This window comes from Stegastes partitus, unplaced genomic scaffold, assembly GCF_000690725.1.
Source record: "Stegastes partitus isolate 25-593 unplaced genomic scaffold, Stegastes_partitus-1.0.2 Scaffold327, whole genome shotgun sequence".
NCBI classification, from domain to species: Eukaryota; Metazoa; Chordata; class Actinopteri; family Pomacentridae; genus Stegastes; species Stegastes partitus.
In genome coordinates, this window is record NW_007578058.1 from 302,671 (window position 1) to 320,037 (window position 17,367).

General features: G+C 44.3%; 2 protein-coding genes across 5 annotated transcripts in view; both read left to right on the top strand.

The window, feature by feature from the left end:
- Window positions 1-15,744, top strand: part of crebbpb (CREB binding lysine acetyltransferase b) — a 32,219-nt gene extending 16,475 nt beyond the window's left edge. The window contains exons 5-31 of one of the 4 annotated variants that reach the window (XM_008283782.1): window positions 63-176; window positions 960-1,211; window positions 1,311-1,410; window positions 1,624-1,761; window positions 1,855-1,972; window positions 2,147-2,321; window positions 2,433-2,495; window positions 2,811-2,932; window positions 3,493-3,681; window positions 3,842-4,240; window positions 4,479-4,652; window positions 4,905-5,085; window positions 6,435-6,553; window positions 6,684-6,923; window positions 7,119-7,207; window positions 8,425-8,505; window positions 8,657-8,713; window positions 8,823-8,900; window positions 9,044-9,111; window positions 9,226-9,376; window positions 10,153-10,299; window positions 10,385-10,498; window positions 10,606-10,771; window positions 11,252-11,419; window positions 11,575-11,736; window positions 12,095-12,376; window positions 12,484-15,744. In XM_008283782.1, the coding sequence (XP_008282004.1) occupies window positions 63-176; window positions 960-1,211; window positions 1,311-1,410; window positions 1,624-1,761; window positions 1,855-1,972; window positions 2,147-2,321; window positions 2,433-2,495; window positions 2,811-2,932; window positions 3,493-3,681; window positions 3,842-4,240; window positions 4,479-4,652; window positions 4,905-5,085; window positions 6,435-6,553; window positions 6,684-6,923; window positions 7,119-7,207; window positions 8,425-8,505; window positions 8,657-8,713; window positions 8,823-8,900; window positions 9,044-9,111; window positions 9,226-9,376; window positions 10,153-10,299; window positions 10,385-10,498; window positions 10,606-10,771; window positions 11,252-11,419; window positions 11,575-11,736; window positions 12,095-12,376; window positions 12,484-14,760 (6,224 nt within the window). In that variant the 3' untranslated portion in view covers window positions 14,761-15,744. The remainder of the gene's footprint in view (window positions 1-62; window positions 177-959; window positions 1,212-1,310; window positions 1,411-1,623; window positions 1,762-1,854; window positions 1,973-2,146; window positions 2,322-2,432; window positions 2,496-2,810; window positions 2,933-3,492; window positions 3,682-3,841; window positions 4,241-4,478; window positions 4,653-4,904; window positions 5,086-6,434; window positions 6,554-6,683; window positions 6,924-7,118; window positions 7,208-8,424; window positions 8,506-8,656; window positions 8,714-8,822; window positions 8,901-9,043; window positions 9,112-9,225; window positions 9,377-10,152; window positions 10,300-10,384; window positions 10,499-10,605; window positions 10,772-11,251; window positions 11,420-11,574; window positions 11,737-12,094; window positions 12,377-12,483) is intronic. The other 3 variants (XM_008283784.1, XM_008283783.1, XM_008283785.1) reach the window with 3 other exon arrangements.
- Window positions 15,745-16,361: 617 nt separating this feature from the next.
- trap1 (TNF receptor-associated protein 1) overlaps window positions 16,362-17,367 on the top strand; it is a 13,245-nt gene continuing 12,239 nt past the window's right edge. Inside the window, exon 1 of the mRNA XM_008283788.1 lies at window positions 16,362-16,556. Coding sequence (XP_008282010.1) covers window positions 16,436-16,556 — 121 coding nt within the window. The 5' untranslated portion in view covers window positions 16,362-16,435. The remainder of the gene's footprint in view (window positions 16,557-17,367) is intronic.

A 17,367-nucleotide genomic window follows, 5' to 3' on the forward strand; every position in this document is an offset into this window, starting at 1 on the left:
CGCTGAATTGATCGTAACCACACCTCACGCAGTGTTTCTCTTTACCATTTGTTTTTCTCCAGTGGCTCACTGTGCATCATCCAGACAGATCATCTCCCACTGGAAGAACTGTACACGGCACGACTGTCCGGTCTGCCTTCCTCTGAAGAATGCAAGTGACAAGAGGAACCAGCAACGTGAGTAAATCCAGGAGCTCCCTTCGTCTCATCTTATTAATTTATAAATCCATATAAGAATAGGTGTAAGTTAGCTTAAAGGTCAGTGATGTAGAATTCTTAATTGATATATAAATGTCTGCATAGCTGTGGTCATTTGGTCATAAAACAAAATCTCTGAAACCTTCTAAACTGTTCCACAAGGCTCTTGTCACTTAACAGCAAGCCTCAACCAAGTGTGTGTTGTATGAAGTGGTGCCCCCTGCAGGTTGTCTTTCCCTGCTACATCTCTGTGCTGGCTCGCTGACTGTGAGAGCTTGAACAGCAGAGGATTCCTCTGGAAAGGCTGGGCCTGTAATGTGACACTCAGGGGAGGAGCTCAGTGCCTCTGCTATCTGTAGGGGCAGGGTCTTGGGACAGCATGCTGTCTAATTGGTTAAAAGGCCTTGTGACAGATTTAAATCCCCCACAGAGGCAGCGTGCTCCCTGTCAGCTATCAACACAGCAGGGTGCAGCATAGGGGTTTTACATGGAGGCCCAAGAAGATTTTTTTGTGAGGTTTTTGTCTTTGCACGAAAAGTATAGTTGTAATTATAAATGGGTTTTTTTGTTTGTTTTTTTTTACTCACAAATATATTAATGGTAATTATTTGTGGTTAATAATTGATACTCATAAATGTTTTGATGTTTAGTTAGACAGGATACAGACGCAGCAGTTAATCCTTAGCTATTGCAGCGTGTTAATTGAATGTTTTACTTTATATTATTACACTACTTATTTATTTCCTTGTCTTTTCCGTCCAGCTATGCTAAGTTCCCCTGGGGCTGGCTTGCAGAATGCCATCAATACAGTCGGTCCTGGCCAGCCCAGTGCCACAGCCATCAACAGTGCTGCCACACACATCGACCCCAGCTCCATGCAGAGGGCCTATGCAGCCCTGGGCCTGCCATATGGGAACCAGTCCACTGCTCAGGTCCAGGGGCAGGGCCAGGGTCCAGGTCAGCAAAACCCCCAGGGCCCCCAGCACCAGCAGCTGCGAAATATGAACCAGCTAGGTATGGAATAAAAAGGACTTCACTGCAAATTTAGAAGTTAATGTGCACAGTACAATGCCACAATTCTATTTTTTGTAAATGATGATGTTTGTTTATCAGGCACTAATCAGATGAACCAGATGGCAGGAGGCATGGGTACCCCTTCCTCAGACCAGACTGGCATGCACTCAGACTCTTCTCTACCCTCCACACTCAACAAGTGAGCCTTCTGGTCCTTTATACACTTGAAGCCAGGCCTTTGCTGACAGGGCATCCAATATTTTAGTGCAATTTCCCATAAAGTTATGCTTCTGCGTTCGGTGATAGTCAGGGATGAATTCATGCTCTCAGTCTGTCCTATGTCACTCAGGTATCTGACATCTTTTTTCAAATGAAAATTACAAACTGTGTTCATATTGTTTCTGTCCTGCAGTCAGCTGATGCCAGATGGGTCAGTAGTAGCAGGCCTGGGAAACCTGCCTGCTGCCACCCCTCTCTCTGCTACAGGGATAAGGAAGGCCTGGCATGAACACGTCACTCAGGACCTGCGCACCCACCTGGTGCACAAACTGTAAGTCCAACGATAAAGCAGATGCATTTTTGCATACCCAAGTTCTGTCATAGTACAGCAGGTGATTGTTGATCTTCTTCTCTTTGTCATCAGAGTACAAGCCATATTCCCCACCCCAGACCCTGCAGCACTGAAGGACCGGCGAATGGAGAACTTGGTGGCGTATGCACGCAAGGTTGAGGGTGACATGTACGAGTCAGCTAACAGCAGGGTAAGGTCATATTCACACCTGTATTTATTTTCACACCATTCCGAGCATAGTCACCCTTTTCAGATGTTTTTGAACCCGAGGCCCTCTCACAGTGACAGAAGAAGAGAGAATCTGAACCATAGACTGAGACACATTGAATATTCTTTTAAAAAATGCCTTGTCTTCTCTCACTAGGATGAGTACTACCACTTTCTGGCAGAAAAAATTTACAAGATCCAGAAGGAACTAGAGGAGAAGAGACGCTCACGGCTCCAGAAACAGCCTGGCATGGTTGGTGCAGCTGGGCCTCAGCAGCCTGTTATGGCTCAGCCCAACACCATGGGCCCAGGACAGGCAGTTCGACCTCCCAGTTAGTAACTTCATTCCTTTGACTCTGGTTGACAGTTCTCAGTTATAGAAGTACTCATATGATATAACTATCTGGATGAAAAACACTCATTATTATCCTTTGCTCTCTCAGATGGACCTGCACCTATGCCCAACATGCCAAATCAGATAATGAACCGTATGCCAGTTCCCCAAGGTATGTGTGCACTCTTTACCTTATTGGCAATAGTTTTCCATGGAAAAACAATTTGTGTTCCTCTTTTGGCTGACATGCATTACCCTTGTAGTCACCACTAGTTAAACTTTAAAATGACCGTACAAAAATAGGTAAACATTTCAGATGTAAAGTGAGTTTTCCGTGCATACTTGATTGTTTACCCCTGGGAAACGTGGTGTTTATGTAAGGTTGTTTAGTAACTCTGCCAGCCCAGTAGGACGTGGAATATTAAATTACCATAATTCCCAATTATATTAAACAGGTATGTAATTGTGTGTAACTCTGTTCCCACAGGAATCAATCAGTTTAACCCAATGGCAATGCAGAATGCACAGATGTCTCAGGCACCCATGGGAGCGAGGGCTCCTTCCCCCATGAACCATCCACAGCAGATGAACATGAGCTCCGTGCCAGCAGTAAGATTTTCTCCTCTTGTCTCACAGTTTGTTGGGGGTTTTTTTTTGCCTCTCTTTTTTTTAAACAGTTGTCTCTCTGAGCCCCTTGGCTTCTCTCTTTAAAGTTTGTTTTTTCCCCAGTTGTTTAGTTTCTTGCTCAATGTTTCTCATTCCTTGGCTCTATTTTTCCCCCCTCTTGACTGTGAATTACCCAACTGTCTTTGACTGATTATTCATTTAATACTCAGGGACACTAAAGCATCAATATCAAGTGAGCTTCCTGTGGTTGACAGAGGTCTTTTTACACTTATGAACTGCCTGGATGCCAGTGAACTTAAGACCTGGCTTACTGCCATGTAGTGTTCCATCCTGGCTGTAGATTGCTGCCATCTTTTGCTTTGATACAGCAGAGTTTAAATATTATTTGTAAGTTGCACCACAGGATCTTTAACAGACTATTGTTGTAGCCACATGTATGCGTGCTGCATTCCATTTTAATACAAATCATTTTAATTGGCAGACGCATACTTCTAAATGCCTGCCGTTATAATGATTTGTGTTTCTTCTCTTCCACTGTCCAGATGGGTATGTCCCCATCAAGGATGCCTCAGACTCAAGGAATGATGGGTAATCATGCTAATAACATGGTATCTCAGCCAGCCAACCAAGGCCAATTCCTGCCCCAGGGCCAGTTTTCTGTAGCTGCAGGTGGAGCAATGAATGTGAATATGGGCTTGGGACAGGCCATGTCACAGGCTCCTGTTGCACAGGTGAGGGGTCTTGTTCTGTATTGAGACAGATGCTAAAATTTTCTGTGTCTAGTGTTTTTTTGTGCATGTGGCATGTTTCTGTCTTCTGTTTTTTGTCACGTCTTCTGTTGTGTAAATCTTGTGTATCTGTATCCTCATCGTGCATTCCTCTTTGTTCCAGCAGCAGCAAAACTCTAACCTCCCCCTGAATGCACTGGGCTCCCTTGGCTCCCAGCTTCCCTGCGGCCCTGCAGCACAGCCCGCCCTGGGTACCACCCCTCCACCCAGTGCTTCTGCCAGCCTGCAGCCTCAGCAGCCTCAACAGCAGCAACAGCAGCAGCAGCAGCAGCATCATCATGCTCCCACACAGGCCCAGGGGCCACCTCAACCCTCCACTCCTGCATCCGCGGGTGGACCCTCCTCCACTCCAACCCACATACCTAGTCTCCCTGGTCCCCCCTCAGTCATGGGCACGCCTCCTGACCCCTCCCAGCCGCTTACGCCCCTGCAGCCCCAACCCGAACCCCCCAGCCAGATGCAGCAACCCACCTCAGTGCAGGCACAGCACCCCAGCACACCGGTGAGATACTGAAAGGCTACTGTGGCTCTTGATTTGCTTGTGCTTTTGTCAGCTTCCATTTAAGCTCCAGACTAGTCTTTTAAACAAATAGTTTTTAAAAGAGCATTATACGGAAATGACGTGTTAATGTTTGTTCAGAGAGGACAGGCGATTCTTTATTTGCTTATGCATCAGTATGACTTTAATTATAAGAAAGAGATCAGCATTGTGATCAGATTATCTCTGTCACTCCTTCAAGTTGTCCCAGGCAGCAGCAAGTATAGATAACAGAGTGCCTACCCCAGGCTCTGTGGCTGAGCTGAGCTCCCAGCAGGCCCTGCCTGACACGAGCAGCACTGAAGCCAAACCTGAAGTAAAAGATGAAGAAGATGACAGCAACTCTGGGAAGAAACAAAATGATGTAAAAATGGAGGTAAGTACATTATTTTAGAAGGTAATTGAGTAATCACTTGGGCAGACATTTATGTCTGTTTAATTCCCAGATTATTGCAAAGTATGTCCACCAAAACCAACCAGTTCTTTTCACTCTTCATTTCCAAAATAGCAAGTCTTATTTGTGGTTTTTCACTCTCCTAATGTAACATGTTATACTTCCAAGTGCATTAAAAGAGTTTCTGACTCATCAGTGTCAGACAGCTTGTTAACGGTACTTGTGTTAATGTAGCAGGATGATGAAACCAAACCTCCACTTATAAAGAAGGAGGAGCCAGATGCAGCAGAACCAAAGCAGGAACCAATGGAAACTGAGGAGAAGAAGCCAGAAGTGAAGGCAGAACCCAAAGACGAGGAGGAAAGTGGGGCCAACAGCACATCAGCCACTTCCGCCACTCAGAACCGCAAAAAAAGTGAGAACACTGAGCTTATTTGTGCGTTTTACACAGTCATGTACAAAAATAGAGTTTTTCAACATATTTGAACAAGCAAAACTACTAGTATTTAACACTAATATCAAAAAAAATATAACATTCTTTTCTGAAAAACTAAATCCTCCCTATGTGACCAAAACTAGTGCTGCCCCCTACAGCAAGAAAAACTTTCGTTATGTGCCGACATTGGCTTGCGTACATTTTTGACCACTCTTCCACACATAATTCCTTCAGTTGCAAGATGTTTTCTGGCATGTACTGTCTTTATCTTTAACACTTCAAGTGGATTTAAATCTGAGCTTTGTTCATTGGCAAACTGTAGTTTTACTGTAATATTCTTTTAGGACAGTAAATGCCTCCCATCAAACTCAAAAGTGTGCAGTCTTTGTTGGACTGCAGACACATGCACTTTGACACCAAGAGTTGCAAGCGTTACCTGCATAGCTGGTGATTAAAGAAAATTTTAGGTTTTTTGGAGAGTTTTTAAAGCATCAGACCATCAGCTCCTGGGCTACGTTCGCTGGGGTGACCAGTCCTGGAGAGTGGTAGAATCTACACCACGTATAGCTTATTTTCCTCATAGTAGAATGATTAGTTTCAAATAATTTGTAGATCTTTTCAAATCCTTTACCAGACTCATGGACATCCAAAATCCTTTTCTGAAGGCCTTTGGCACAGGCTCACAGTATAGGATTTTAAAATTGTAACCCACACATAAGTAGAAATTTGACAGATATTATTCTCTCTAACTTCAGACATGCACACGCTACAAGACTGAAAAGTATTGATACATCACACAACACAGGAGCTTAAGATTATTGTGCCAGAGGGAGTGATCGAGGAGCGTCACACCACCTAAATAAAGTGAAGACCTTGGTACAACAACTTGCTGTAACAGTAATAATTCTTTGCAGTGGAAAAAAAGGCTGGATCTATAAACCCCTCGCATGAGCTGATAATCTGGGCCAAACATTGATTCAGACCTGAATTCTCCTCAGAATTTAGGGAGCTTTGAAATGAGGGTAACTTGGCCCAAAACTCATGTAGTGTGAGCACAGCCTTAGAGACCTCTTTAGATATTGACTTCATGACACCAAACAGTTCACTGGCACCAACATGGAATCCCTGGAGCATGTACATGTTCAAATATGTTGGAAAAAAATCCAGAAATATCAGAGGATGCATTTAACAAGAGTAGCACTGTATGCCTTTTATTGATGTTGATCATGAATTGAAATCTACTTTTAAATGGGACATGCCACAAAATATTTTCAGACATGGGTTTGCTGTTGGTATTTTGGTTTCTTATAACGTTGTTGTCTGTCCAGTTTTCAAGCCAGAGGAGTTGAGACAAGCCCTGATGCCGACACTTGAGGCCCTCTACAGGCAAGACCCAGAGTCTCTCCCCTTCAGACAACCGGTAGACCCCATGCTACTGGGTATCCCTGTGAGTGTCCACAATTATGAATACAAATGCACTGCATGTGTTCCAATATATACAAAGACTCTAAGAAAACACTTTAAAGGGTCACTTGTTCATTCCTGGAAATTGTTCTTGCCTGCTTTTGCTCCTGCAGGACTACTTTGACATAGTGAAGAATCCTATTGACCTATCAACCATCAAACGCAAGCTGGACACGGGTCAGTACCAGGAACCGTGGCAGTATGTGGACGATGTGTGGCTCATGTTCAACAACGCCTGGCTGTACAACCGTAAAACATCCCGTGTCTACAAGTACTGCACCAAGCTGGCAGAGGTGTTTGAAACGGAAATTGATCCGGTCATGCAGAGTCTGGGCTACTGCTGTGGCAGAAAGGTGAGACAATACCGGATGGGAGGTGATAACACAAACTGAGTTGATGACATAACTGAACAACAATGTAGACGCATACGGGACTGTAACCTATAAGCAAGTTTTTGTTTCATGTTTACCCTTACGACTGCTGACTTTAGGTGGGCAATCCAGTTGTCACAGTGACAGGATCCTAATGTTTCCCTGGTTTTTCTACAGTATGAGTTCTCACCCCAGACACTGTGTTGCTATGGCAAACAGTTGTGCACCATTTCCAGGGATGGCACCTACTACAGCTACCAGAACAGGTAAAAGTGCATGCTGACTATGCTGAGGGGTTGAGACGGGTAGAGAGGTGGCGGGGCGGTGATGGGAAGTGGGTGTGCAGTTGCGTCATCAAAGCAAACAATACCGCTTCACATATACAGGCCACGAAGCTCCAGAGACTTAATTCACGTGACCTTTCCTTTATAGGAGTATTGCAGACAGCATTGACTGACAGTCATATTATGTGATCCAGCAGAACTTGCATGTTTGATCTGTGAGCTGTCTTCATAGGTTTGGTTTTTCCAGAAAAACCTGTACCAAAGCACCCCCTTCTGTGTAGAATCTGCTACTGCATCTTCATATCATTCCAGTGAAACACAATTCAGTTATTGCAGATGATCATTGCTAAATTTCCTGAGGTTTACTGACCTAGAATTCAAGTCTTCCTACAACAACAAAAAAACAGTGTTCATAAGAATTTAGTTCATGCTTTATTTTGTCCAAAGGCATGTAAGCAAGACTGATCACTTACCCGTATCTTTGAACAGCAAGGACAGCAGCAGCACCACCATCTGTGTCTATGCAGGTTACATTCAGGCACCGTACAGACTTGTAGTTTATCTGTGTTTTGCAAGAGCTTAAAGCCCAACATGCAGCCACTCTAAAAAAACTGACAACAGACTTCAAGTGTAAAACATATGCTTCAGGTTGCATTAATGGGTAGACCCAAGTGTCAGGACTGAAATGCGCTTGACTTCCATAAAATGAAATTAGTCACGTTACAGTTTTTCTTAAAATACACACACGTTTGTTTTTGCACAATCACTCTGTCTGTCTCTTCTCACGTGAACATATCATCCATTCACCGGCTCTTTATGCATGCTGCTTATGCCACAAGTGATTGTAGTGAAAGTGTATTTCTGTTGTTTTCATGTCCCAGCATGCAGTTAGACGGTGTTGCCATGCAATCATTTGTTGTAGACAATCATTTACTGTCATTAACTTACCATTCTTGCATGTTTCCCTCATTTCTTTTGCAGTTTGAATGAGTGTCTGGATCATGACCATTTTCATTGTGACTAACATGTACCTCTGCCTGTGTGTGTGTCCTTCTGTATGTCCGCTGTCCATTCTCCGTCCTCGGTTGTTGCCGTGCGCTTCGTTCACTCTGCATTCTGCCGCCTGTACGCCGGTTTACCTGTGCTGCTACTGTGTGTGCTGGCTGCAGTTCACCCAAATATGGCCTTATTGCCGACAGGTATCACTTCTGTGAGAAGTGCTTCAACGAGATCCAGGGCAACAGTGTGACCCTGGGGGACGACCCGGCACAGTCACAGACGTAAGTTACCAGGCCCGGGTTTCTGAAGACTACTTGGTGATCATCTCGGAGACTATCAGGCCGTTATCTGTCTGGACTTCATTCTGTGGATGGTGGTTACATTCACATAATCCAACATGAACTTACTTGTCTCTTTGTCTTTTTTGTGCAGCATGATATCAAAAGATCAGTTTGAGAAGAAGAAAAATGACATGTTGGACTCTGAACCGTAAGTACTGTTAGGACAATAGCTGCCGATTATTTACTTGTGTGATGGCAGTGATGGTCCTTTACTGCCTTCTGTAGAAAACCGAAACAGCAAATGTCTCTCCTTGTAGGTTTGTTGAATGTAAAGACTGTGGACGAAAGATGCATCAGATCTGTGTTCTGCACTACGATGTCATTTGGCCATCAGGGTAAGTCCAGCTGTGAAGAAGCATCCTTCCGTTTTAAGCATACGCAGTCCATGTTTAATCTTAAGAGTCCTTACGAAGAGGAACCTGTACACTTCAAAATTAACATAGGCTTGTGTCTAACAGTTTGATCTCTTTTGTTCCAGCTTTATCTGTGACAACTGCTTGAAGAAATCTGGCAAAACAAGAAAAGAAAACAAATTTTCAGCCAAAAGTAAGTTACATGTAACCATAAAACCCCAGTAACATTTCATTTTTCTGTTTTTATCTAATCATGTAGAAGTCTAAACGGTCAAAACTTTAACCGATTTAAAATGTGTTTGTAAAGGGTTGCCGTCTACGAGGCTGGGGACATACATTGAGGACAGAGTGAATAAGTACTTGAAAAGGCAGAACCACCTAGAAGCCGGTGAGGTGTTTGTGCGAGTGGTAGCCAGCTCTGACAAAAATGTGGACGTGAAGCCTGGCATGAAGTCTAGGTAAGATTCTTACTGTCTCATACCGTGTGCTTTTTAAGTCTTGATTGGCAGGAGCATTTGATAGTCTTGAACAACAGAGGAGCTTGATTCACACAACTGCACTCTCATTCAAACCCAACTACGCCGCGTATCACTTCAGAACTTTTCTCATATGCAAAACAAACCAGGGTAGGACATCTCTTGTTATTCACAGATAACATTCTCAATTTTCTCAAGTCTTTCTCTTAAACCTCTGCAGCCCAAGCAGTGTTTTGCCCCTGTCATGTTTTTAGTCACAGTATGGATTTTTCATGGAGTTAAAATCCATCACAGCACAACCACTGCCAGAAGTAGAGGGAACTCAAAAATGTCTTTTATGCACAAATCATAAAAAAGAAAAGATGGAACTTGAATTGCTTTGATGATCTATTTTACAAAAACTAGAAGAAAAAAAAATACTGGGATCAACATGTACAACATATTTCAAAGTTTAGCTGAGTGGATTTTTGTCACATGACTGTTGGCCTTAGCTAAGTCAGTCATAGCTTAACATTTTTATATTTTTACTAAATGTGGTTAATGCAAATGGTTTATTTTTGGCAAATGTTTTGAGATATTGTGAAACATTGTGATGTTGATTAAATATTAAAGTTGAAAATCTGATGATTCTCTCTGTTTTTACAGTTTCTGGCTCTGATAAATGATGCAATGTCGGCTTTGTGTTTCAAACCTGCCCGAGGGTTTTGAGGTTGAGAGGTCTGAATGCTGTTGTGACCAATGCTTTTCTGTTTCCACAGGTTTGTAGATTCAGGCGAGATGATGGAGAGCTTCCCTTACAGAACCAAAGCACTTTTTGCATTTGAAGAAATAGACGGAGTGGATGTTTGTTTCTTTGGCATGCATGTCCAGGAGTATGGCTCAGAGTGCCCCTTCCCAAATACCAGGTAAAACCATCTAAAAAAATGTCAACCTCTCAGTTTATGCTGTTGTTTTTGTGTGATTCACTCTCCAATCTATTCTTTTTTCCAGACGGGTTTACATATCATACCTCGACAGTATTCACTTCTTCAGACCACGTATGCTAAGGACTGCAGTGTACCATGAGATCCTAATAGGTTACCTGGAGTATGTGAAGAAACTTGGGTGGGTGAAAAGTAACTTCACAGGATTTTAGACATGTCCTGCTATGTATTAATACATGTTTAATTCTTGCAAGCTGCTAAATGGCTCATAATTAATTTCCTGACCAGGTACGTGACGGGTCACATCTGGGCTTGTCCACCCAGTGAAGGAGATGACTACATTTTTCACTGCCATCCTCCTGACCAGAAGATCCCCAAGCCCAAGAGGCTCCAAGAGTGGTACAGAAAGATGCTGGACAAGGCTTTTGCTGAGAGGATCTTACATGATTACAAGGTCAGAATATTACCTCAGTGTCACGCTTTGTGACCACCGTAGGTTGTTGTGTTTCTCAAGACCTACTTAGTGACAATAAACATTTTAAGTCTGAGTCTTGGTGACATTCAGATAGCATGCAATTCTGCTGAACTGATGGGATTTAGTTTTAGAATAACAAATGATGTGTTACAATACTCCTCATGGGGCAGATATACAAATTTTTCTCTGGTTATTAGGTTAGTTTGGAATTACATTATTCATAACATCTTGTGTTAAGTTTCAGGGTTTTGACATATTAAAAAACACGAAAATCGGTCAGATGGACTTAACCATGTATGGTTAAACTAGTTCTGAATTTCATCATAATTATCCCCATAGTAAAGATTTAGACAATAAATCCCTAAACTTACAGTACACCTAATTTCAAATTGTAACCTGTCCTTGTTAGAAACGCTGTTACTCTATTGTCTAATAGGAGCCTTGTCGTTTTGTGTTCAGGACATTTTCAAGCAGGCAACTGAAGACAGGCTGACCAGCGCCTATGAGCTACCATACTTTGAGGGTGACTTTTGGCCTAATGTACTGGAGGAGAGCATCAAGGAGCTGGAGCAGGAGGAGGAGGAAAGAAAGAAGGAGGAGACCACAGCCTCCTCTGAAAATACAGAGGTAAGTTAAGATTCTGTCATCATCTGGTACTCGTTATATAAAAGGTTTCAGCAGCTACTCTGGCACTGTGTTACTACTCAGCTTAATAGCATAATCTCATCTTGCCTTTTGTGCAATCTCTGCTCCTCTGAATGTTCACGTCTGTCTATTACCAGGGAGCCCACGCTGACAGCAAGAATGCCAAAAAGAAGAACAACAAGAAAACCAACAAAAACAAGAGCAGCGTCAGCCGAGCCAATAAGAAAAAGCCTGGGATGCCAAATGTTGCCAATGATCTGTCCCAGAAGCTCTACGCCACCATGGAGAAACATAAGGAGGTGGGAAACCCTGCTAACTATAACAGATTTTTGCATGCCAGTTTTCCTTAACTAAAGTGGCATTCCATGCAGCATTGCAGCAAATTATTTATTTTAAGATGTTTTGTATTTGCATACCAAGCTGGCAGGTTGACATGGGTGTACCAATAATTACAGAATAGGCTCTTTCTCTCAATGGGACGTGGCTTACTGACATCTTACAGGCACACCGCAGAACGCATCAGCTTTGGATAGCAGGGAAGACACTTATTGCCACGTGGACATTCTACCCCACTTCACCATGACTGAGAGTTGGTCATTTGTTATGGCACACTTTGACAAAGCTAACAGATATGTTTTCCCTCCTTTTTGCTGCCAGGTATTTTTTGTCATCCACCTCCATGCCGGGCCAGTCATTAACACCTTGCCACCCATCATGGATCCTGACCCTCTGCTGACCTGTGACCTGATGGATGGCCGTGATGCCTTTCTGACTTTGGCCAGGGACAAGCACTGGGAGTTCAGCTCACTGAGACGATGCAAATGGAGCACAATGTGCATGTTAGTGGAACTACACAACCAGGGCCAGGACCGCTTTGTGTACACATGCAATGAGTGCAAGCACCATGTAGAGACACGCTGGCACTGTACCGTTTGTGAGGTAAGACATGGAAATGCATGTTTCGGAATCTTCTTCTGTCTCAGTTTTAAACTAACGTTGAGTTTAATTTTGACATAACCTTAATGTGGTCTTCATTGCCTCACCAGGACTACGACCTGTGCATTAACTGCTACAACAGTAAAGGCCATGAGCACCAGATGGTGAAGTGGGGTCTGGGTATAGACGACGACAGCAACAGTCAGGGTGGAGAGGCCTCCAAGAGCCCTCAGGAGAGTCGACGTCTCAGCATCCAGCGCTGCATCCAGTCCCTGGTCCACGCCTGCCAGTGCCGCAATGCCAACTGCTCTCTGCCTTCATGTCAGAAGATGAAGAGGGTGGTTCAGCACACCAAGGGCTGCAAGCGCAAGACCAATGGTGGCTGTCCTGTGTGCAAGCAGCTAATCGCTTTGTGTTGTTATCATGCCAAGCACTGTCAGGAGAACAAGTGCCCAGTTCCATTCTGTCTCAACATCAAGCACAAACTTCGTCAGCAGCAGCTGCAGCACAGGCTCCAGCAGGCTCAAATGATGCGCCGCAGAATGGCCACCATGGCTGGGAGGGGTATGCCCCTGCCATCTCCACCTACCTCAGCTGCCCCCGACACACCAAATTCTGTGCAGCAGCCCAATACACCCCAGACTCCTCAACCCATGCCCAGCCAGCCCCAACAACAGCAACCACCAAATCCTGCAAATATGGCCCAAGGCTTCCCCAACAATGGCCGCAGCAGTCAGCCGCCAACACCAGTGCCGCAGGGTAAACCAGGGCCTCAGTCATCGCCTCTCCATCAGCAGCAGTCACCTATGCCTAACATGCAACACCAACAGCAGCCCCAGCCTCCACCGCAGCAGCAGCAACAGCAGCCACTGCTGGCGGCCCTCAAGGTGGCCAGACAGATTGAGATGGTAGCCAAGGCAAAGCAACAGCAGCAACAACAGCAGCAGCAGCAACAGCAACAGAATTATGCCATGAATGGAATGCCCATGAACCACCCACGCATGATGGGCCAGATGCAGATGATGCAGGGGCCACGGGGCCCCCAGGTGATGCAGGCTATGCAGCAAGGCCAGTGGGGTCCGGGGATGCAAAATCCCCAGGGTCATCAGCCACAGGTTCCTCCTCAACAAGGCTCCATAGCCCCTCAGCAGGCTCAGGGAACCCCAATGCCCCAGCAGAACCAGCTCATGCAGAGGCCCATGATGCCTCAGCAGCAGGGTCTCCAAATGCCTGGGGTCATGCCTCCCCAGGGACCCTCACAGCAGGGCATGACACCACAGCAACAAAACATGCCTCGGGGGATGCCTGGTAACATTGCTCCAAGCGCCCTGCAGGAATTACTGCGTACGCTGAAATCTCCCACGTCCCCGCAGCAGCAGCAGCAGGTCCTGAGCATCCTGAAGTCTAACCCCCAACTCATGGCGGCGTTCATTAAACAGAGGACAGCCAAATATCAGGCCAACCAGCCGCAGCAACAGCAGGCTCAGCAGCCGAACCCTCAAGCCATGCTGGGGTCCCAGGCAGGAATGCAGGCCATGGCAGCCATGGCAAACCAGGTCCAAAGGCCAGGGATGGCACCTCAACAGCAGCCCCCTCAGCAGGCAGGTTCCCAGGGCATGGCGCCCATGGGCCCCCAAGGTCAGATGATGAATGCTGCTCAAAATGGCAACCCCCAGCTGTACCGTAGACAGCAGCTGCTCAGGATGCAGCAGATGCAGCAGCAGGCACAGCAGCAGCAGGGAGGCTTGCCTCAGGGCCATGGCCAGTTCCCCCAGCAGCAGCCAGGGCCAGCAAGCTACTCTCAGCTCCGTATGCAGCAGCAAATGGCTATGCAAGGAGGCGGGGGGCCCATGGGACAACTCCCACCCACATCCCAAATGGGCATGGGCATGGATGGGCCCCAGAGCCTCCTCCAGCAGCGCATGCTTCAGCAGCAGCAACAGCAGCAGATGATGAAGCAGCAGATGGGATCTCCAGCACAGGCTAACTCAATGAGTCCACAACCTCACATGCTCCAAGGCCAAGCCCAAGGAGGCGCTCACTTACCTGGCCAGACAATGGCAAACACTTTGGGAAACCAAGTACGCTCGCCAGCCCCAGTGCAATCACCCCGCCCACCGTCGCAGCAGGCCCCTCATTCCAGTCCCTCCCCACGGATACAACCCCAGCCGTCACCTCAGCATGGGGCCCTCCACTCCAGCTCTCCCCACCCCAGCCTTGGAGGTCCTATGTCTGGCTCCATGGAACAGGGACACATGGGAACACCGGAGCAGAGCGCCATGCTCCCACAACTTAACACACCAAACCGAGGGGGGTTAAGTAATGACATGGGGATGGTGGGTGACACGACAGGAGACACGCTAGAGAAGTTTGTTGAAGGATTGTAGCATTTTGAGACCGAAGAAAGGCCTTGTTCTGTTTTCAGCTGAGAAATTTTTGTACTTACGGATGTAAAAAGCTAAAAGAAAAACAAACAAATGAGTCTTACGAGGCCTACGGACTGTGAACTTTCCTGAAACCAAGGACTACTTTTTCTTACCACACAGAGTGATTTAATACTTGCTGTTGAAAAGAAGACAACAAAGACACAAAGAATATATTTTTGGTTCAGACCAGCCTTGCAAGAACTCGCCCTGGTCTTTGTGTTGTTTTAATTTGTTTTTCATTTGTTATGCTCTGATATTGACTTTTTACAAAAAAAAAAAAAAAAACTTCTCAAAACAAAAAATATTTCATTTTATTATTCTTTTTTTGTTTTGTACCTTTGCAAATTAATATTGTATTTGTGTTGAGAAGACTGTAAAGTTATTTGTCTGGGAATTTGTTGCCAGGTTTCACCTCTTGCTCAGTTTCTCTGTTCCTGGCTAATTTATTCTAATATGCCATTTTTCAAAAGGACTGCCTTTAGGAAAGCCTTAATTTCTTTCCTGTTCGCAGAGTCTAAAGGAGATTAACGTATTTGTATAGATCTAGGAACTATTGCACACACCCAAACACAACATGCAGGTTTAAGACATGCCTGTATTAAAGCTTGTTAATGTTCACAGGTGCCGGAATGTTCTTTTTACTGGCCTGGGCCCAGTGTTTGTCTTGCAGATGTTTAAAAATTGCTTTGTCTCTCCTTCAGTCTAAAGAAATTCTCATTAAATTGACTTGTTTGACTGCTGATTTGTGTTCAGAGAGAGTTTGGTGCATCATTTTCTCTCGCATTAAACTTGAATTGATGATGAACTATTCTCTAATGTAAATCATGCAGCTAGACAGTACTGTAAATATGCAGAAAATATGAATGAAATCACTGTACAAACTGGTTCAAATGGCTCATTTCGTACTTATATACCATATTGTTAAATAAACCTGTGTGCCACAGACTCTGCGTCAAATTTTTCTGTTTTCAAGAATATTCTGTTGTAAGCAGCAGGCAGCGATTATTCTGTGTATAAATTCTTTTACTATTACTATTGTGAATATTTTACTATTGTTTTCTCAAATACATTTTTAAATAAAATATAGAAAACAGATCATATTTATCTCATCCACCCAGCAGTTTAACAAGCAAAGAGATTCAGTTTAAGACAAGTAAAAGCACCCAAATCCTCACATTTTAGAGGCTGAAACCATCAACTGTTAGCCATAAATGCTTGAAAGTTGACAGAGAGGATGAAGAGAGATTCTGCCTGTTTCAGCTATAGCCAACACTAACATGACAAGCTTGTTTACGTCCTTTTCAACATTGAGCTTCGATATTTCAGATGAACAAGGTTTGACCTTGAAGAGCAAATTAAAAACTGAAAATTATCAACTTCAGATGATGAATGCACCAGTAAATAAACGATATATGCAGCCGAGAGTGGTAGTGTTTTCCACACATATCGATAAAACGAAAGTTGGCACTTATGTCTTGAAAAGGAATTGTAATAATTTTAACTTCACATCAGGCAGACGATGGACTCCCGTGTGACGTCATTTTAATGCGCGGCTGCAGGTCCGGTGTGCGCCGTTGTTCAGCGTGTGTCCCTCGGTCAGTCGACCTGTCATTAGTGTCCCCTCCGGTGTTCCACCATGTCCCGGTGTCTGGCTCTGGCTCGGTTCGCTCTCGGTTCTGCTCAGAGGACCAACTGTCGGCTCGTGCCATGTGCACGAGGACTGTGCAGCCGAACTGTCTCGCGCTCCCCGTCTGCAGGTAAGCGGTGTCTGTTAGCCTAGTTAGCCTAGCCGGCTCGTTAACAAACACATGTAAACTGTGCTGAGGCTAACTCCCTCTGTTAGCAAAGCGCAGGTTAATGCAGCTGGTTTGTTTGTTTGTTTATTTGTTTGTTTGTTTTACAGTTCAGTTAGAAAAAAAACGACACCACAGCTGCAGATACGTTAAACTTTATTAGTTAATTACACAACTGAAGTCGTTACATCAGACTGAACACACAAGAATAGAATAGACTTTATTTTCAAACAGAATATACACTAGTTGGTGCACATTGTGACTGAAATTTTCATGCAAAAACCCGCCATCGGACTGGTAGTAATAATATAATAATTATAAACTTTATTTGTATAGCACCTTTAAGAAAAGAATTCACAAAGTGCTTTTACATAATAAAGAAATACAACACGCAGTGAGACAAGGCAACAGAGGACAGCAACATGTATAAAAAGTGCAGGCAAACACTCAGAATATAAAAATACACAATAAAAATGAAAAAGAACAGGCTGGGTCACTATTGGAAGGTTTATTATAATAAAACTGATTAGAGACACGACATCACAGAGAGGAATAAAGATAAAAGTATGAAAAAAGTAGATTAAGAAAGAGAAAAGAGGGAAGGACAGCAGCCAGTACCGACAGATAGATAGATAGATAGATAGATAGATAGATAGATAGAACTTTATTGGTCCCTTTGGTAGAACCTCAGTGACATTGTTGAATTATAATATAAAATATAAAAGGGAAAAGAAACGGGCAAAAATCTAAAAGAGAACATCACTCAAATGTGAGT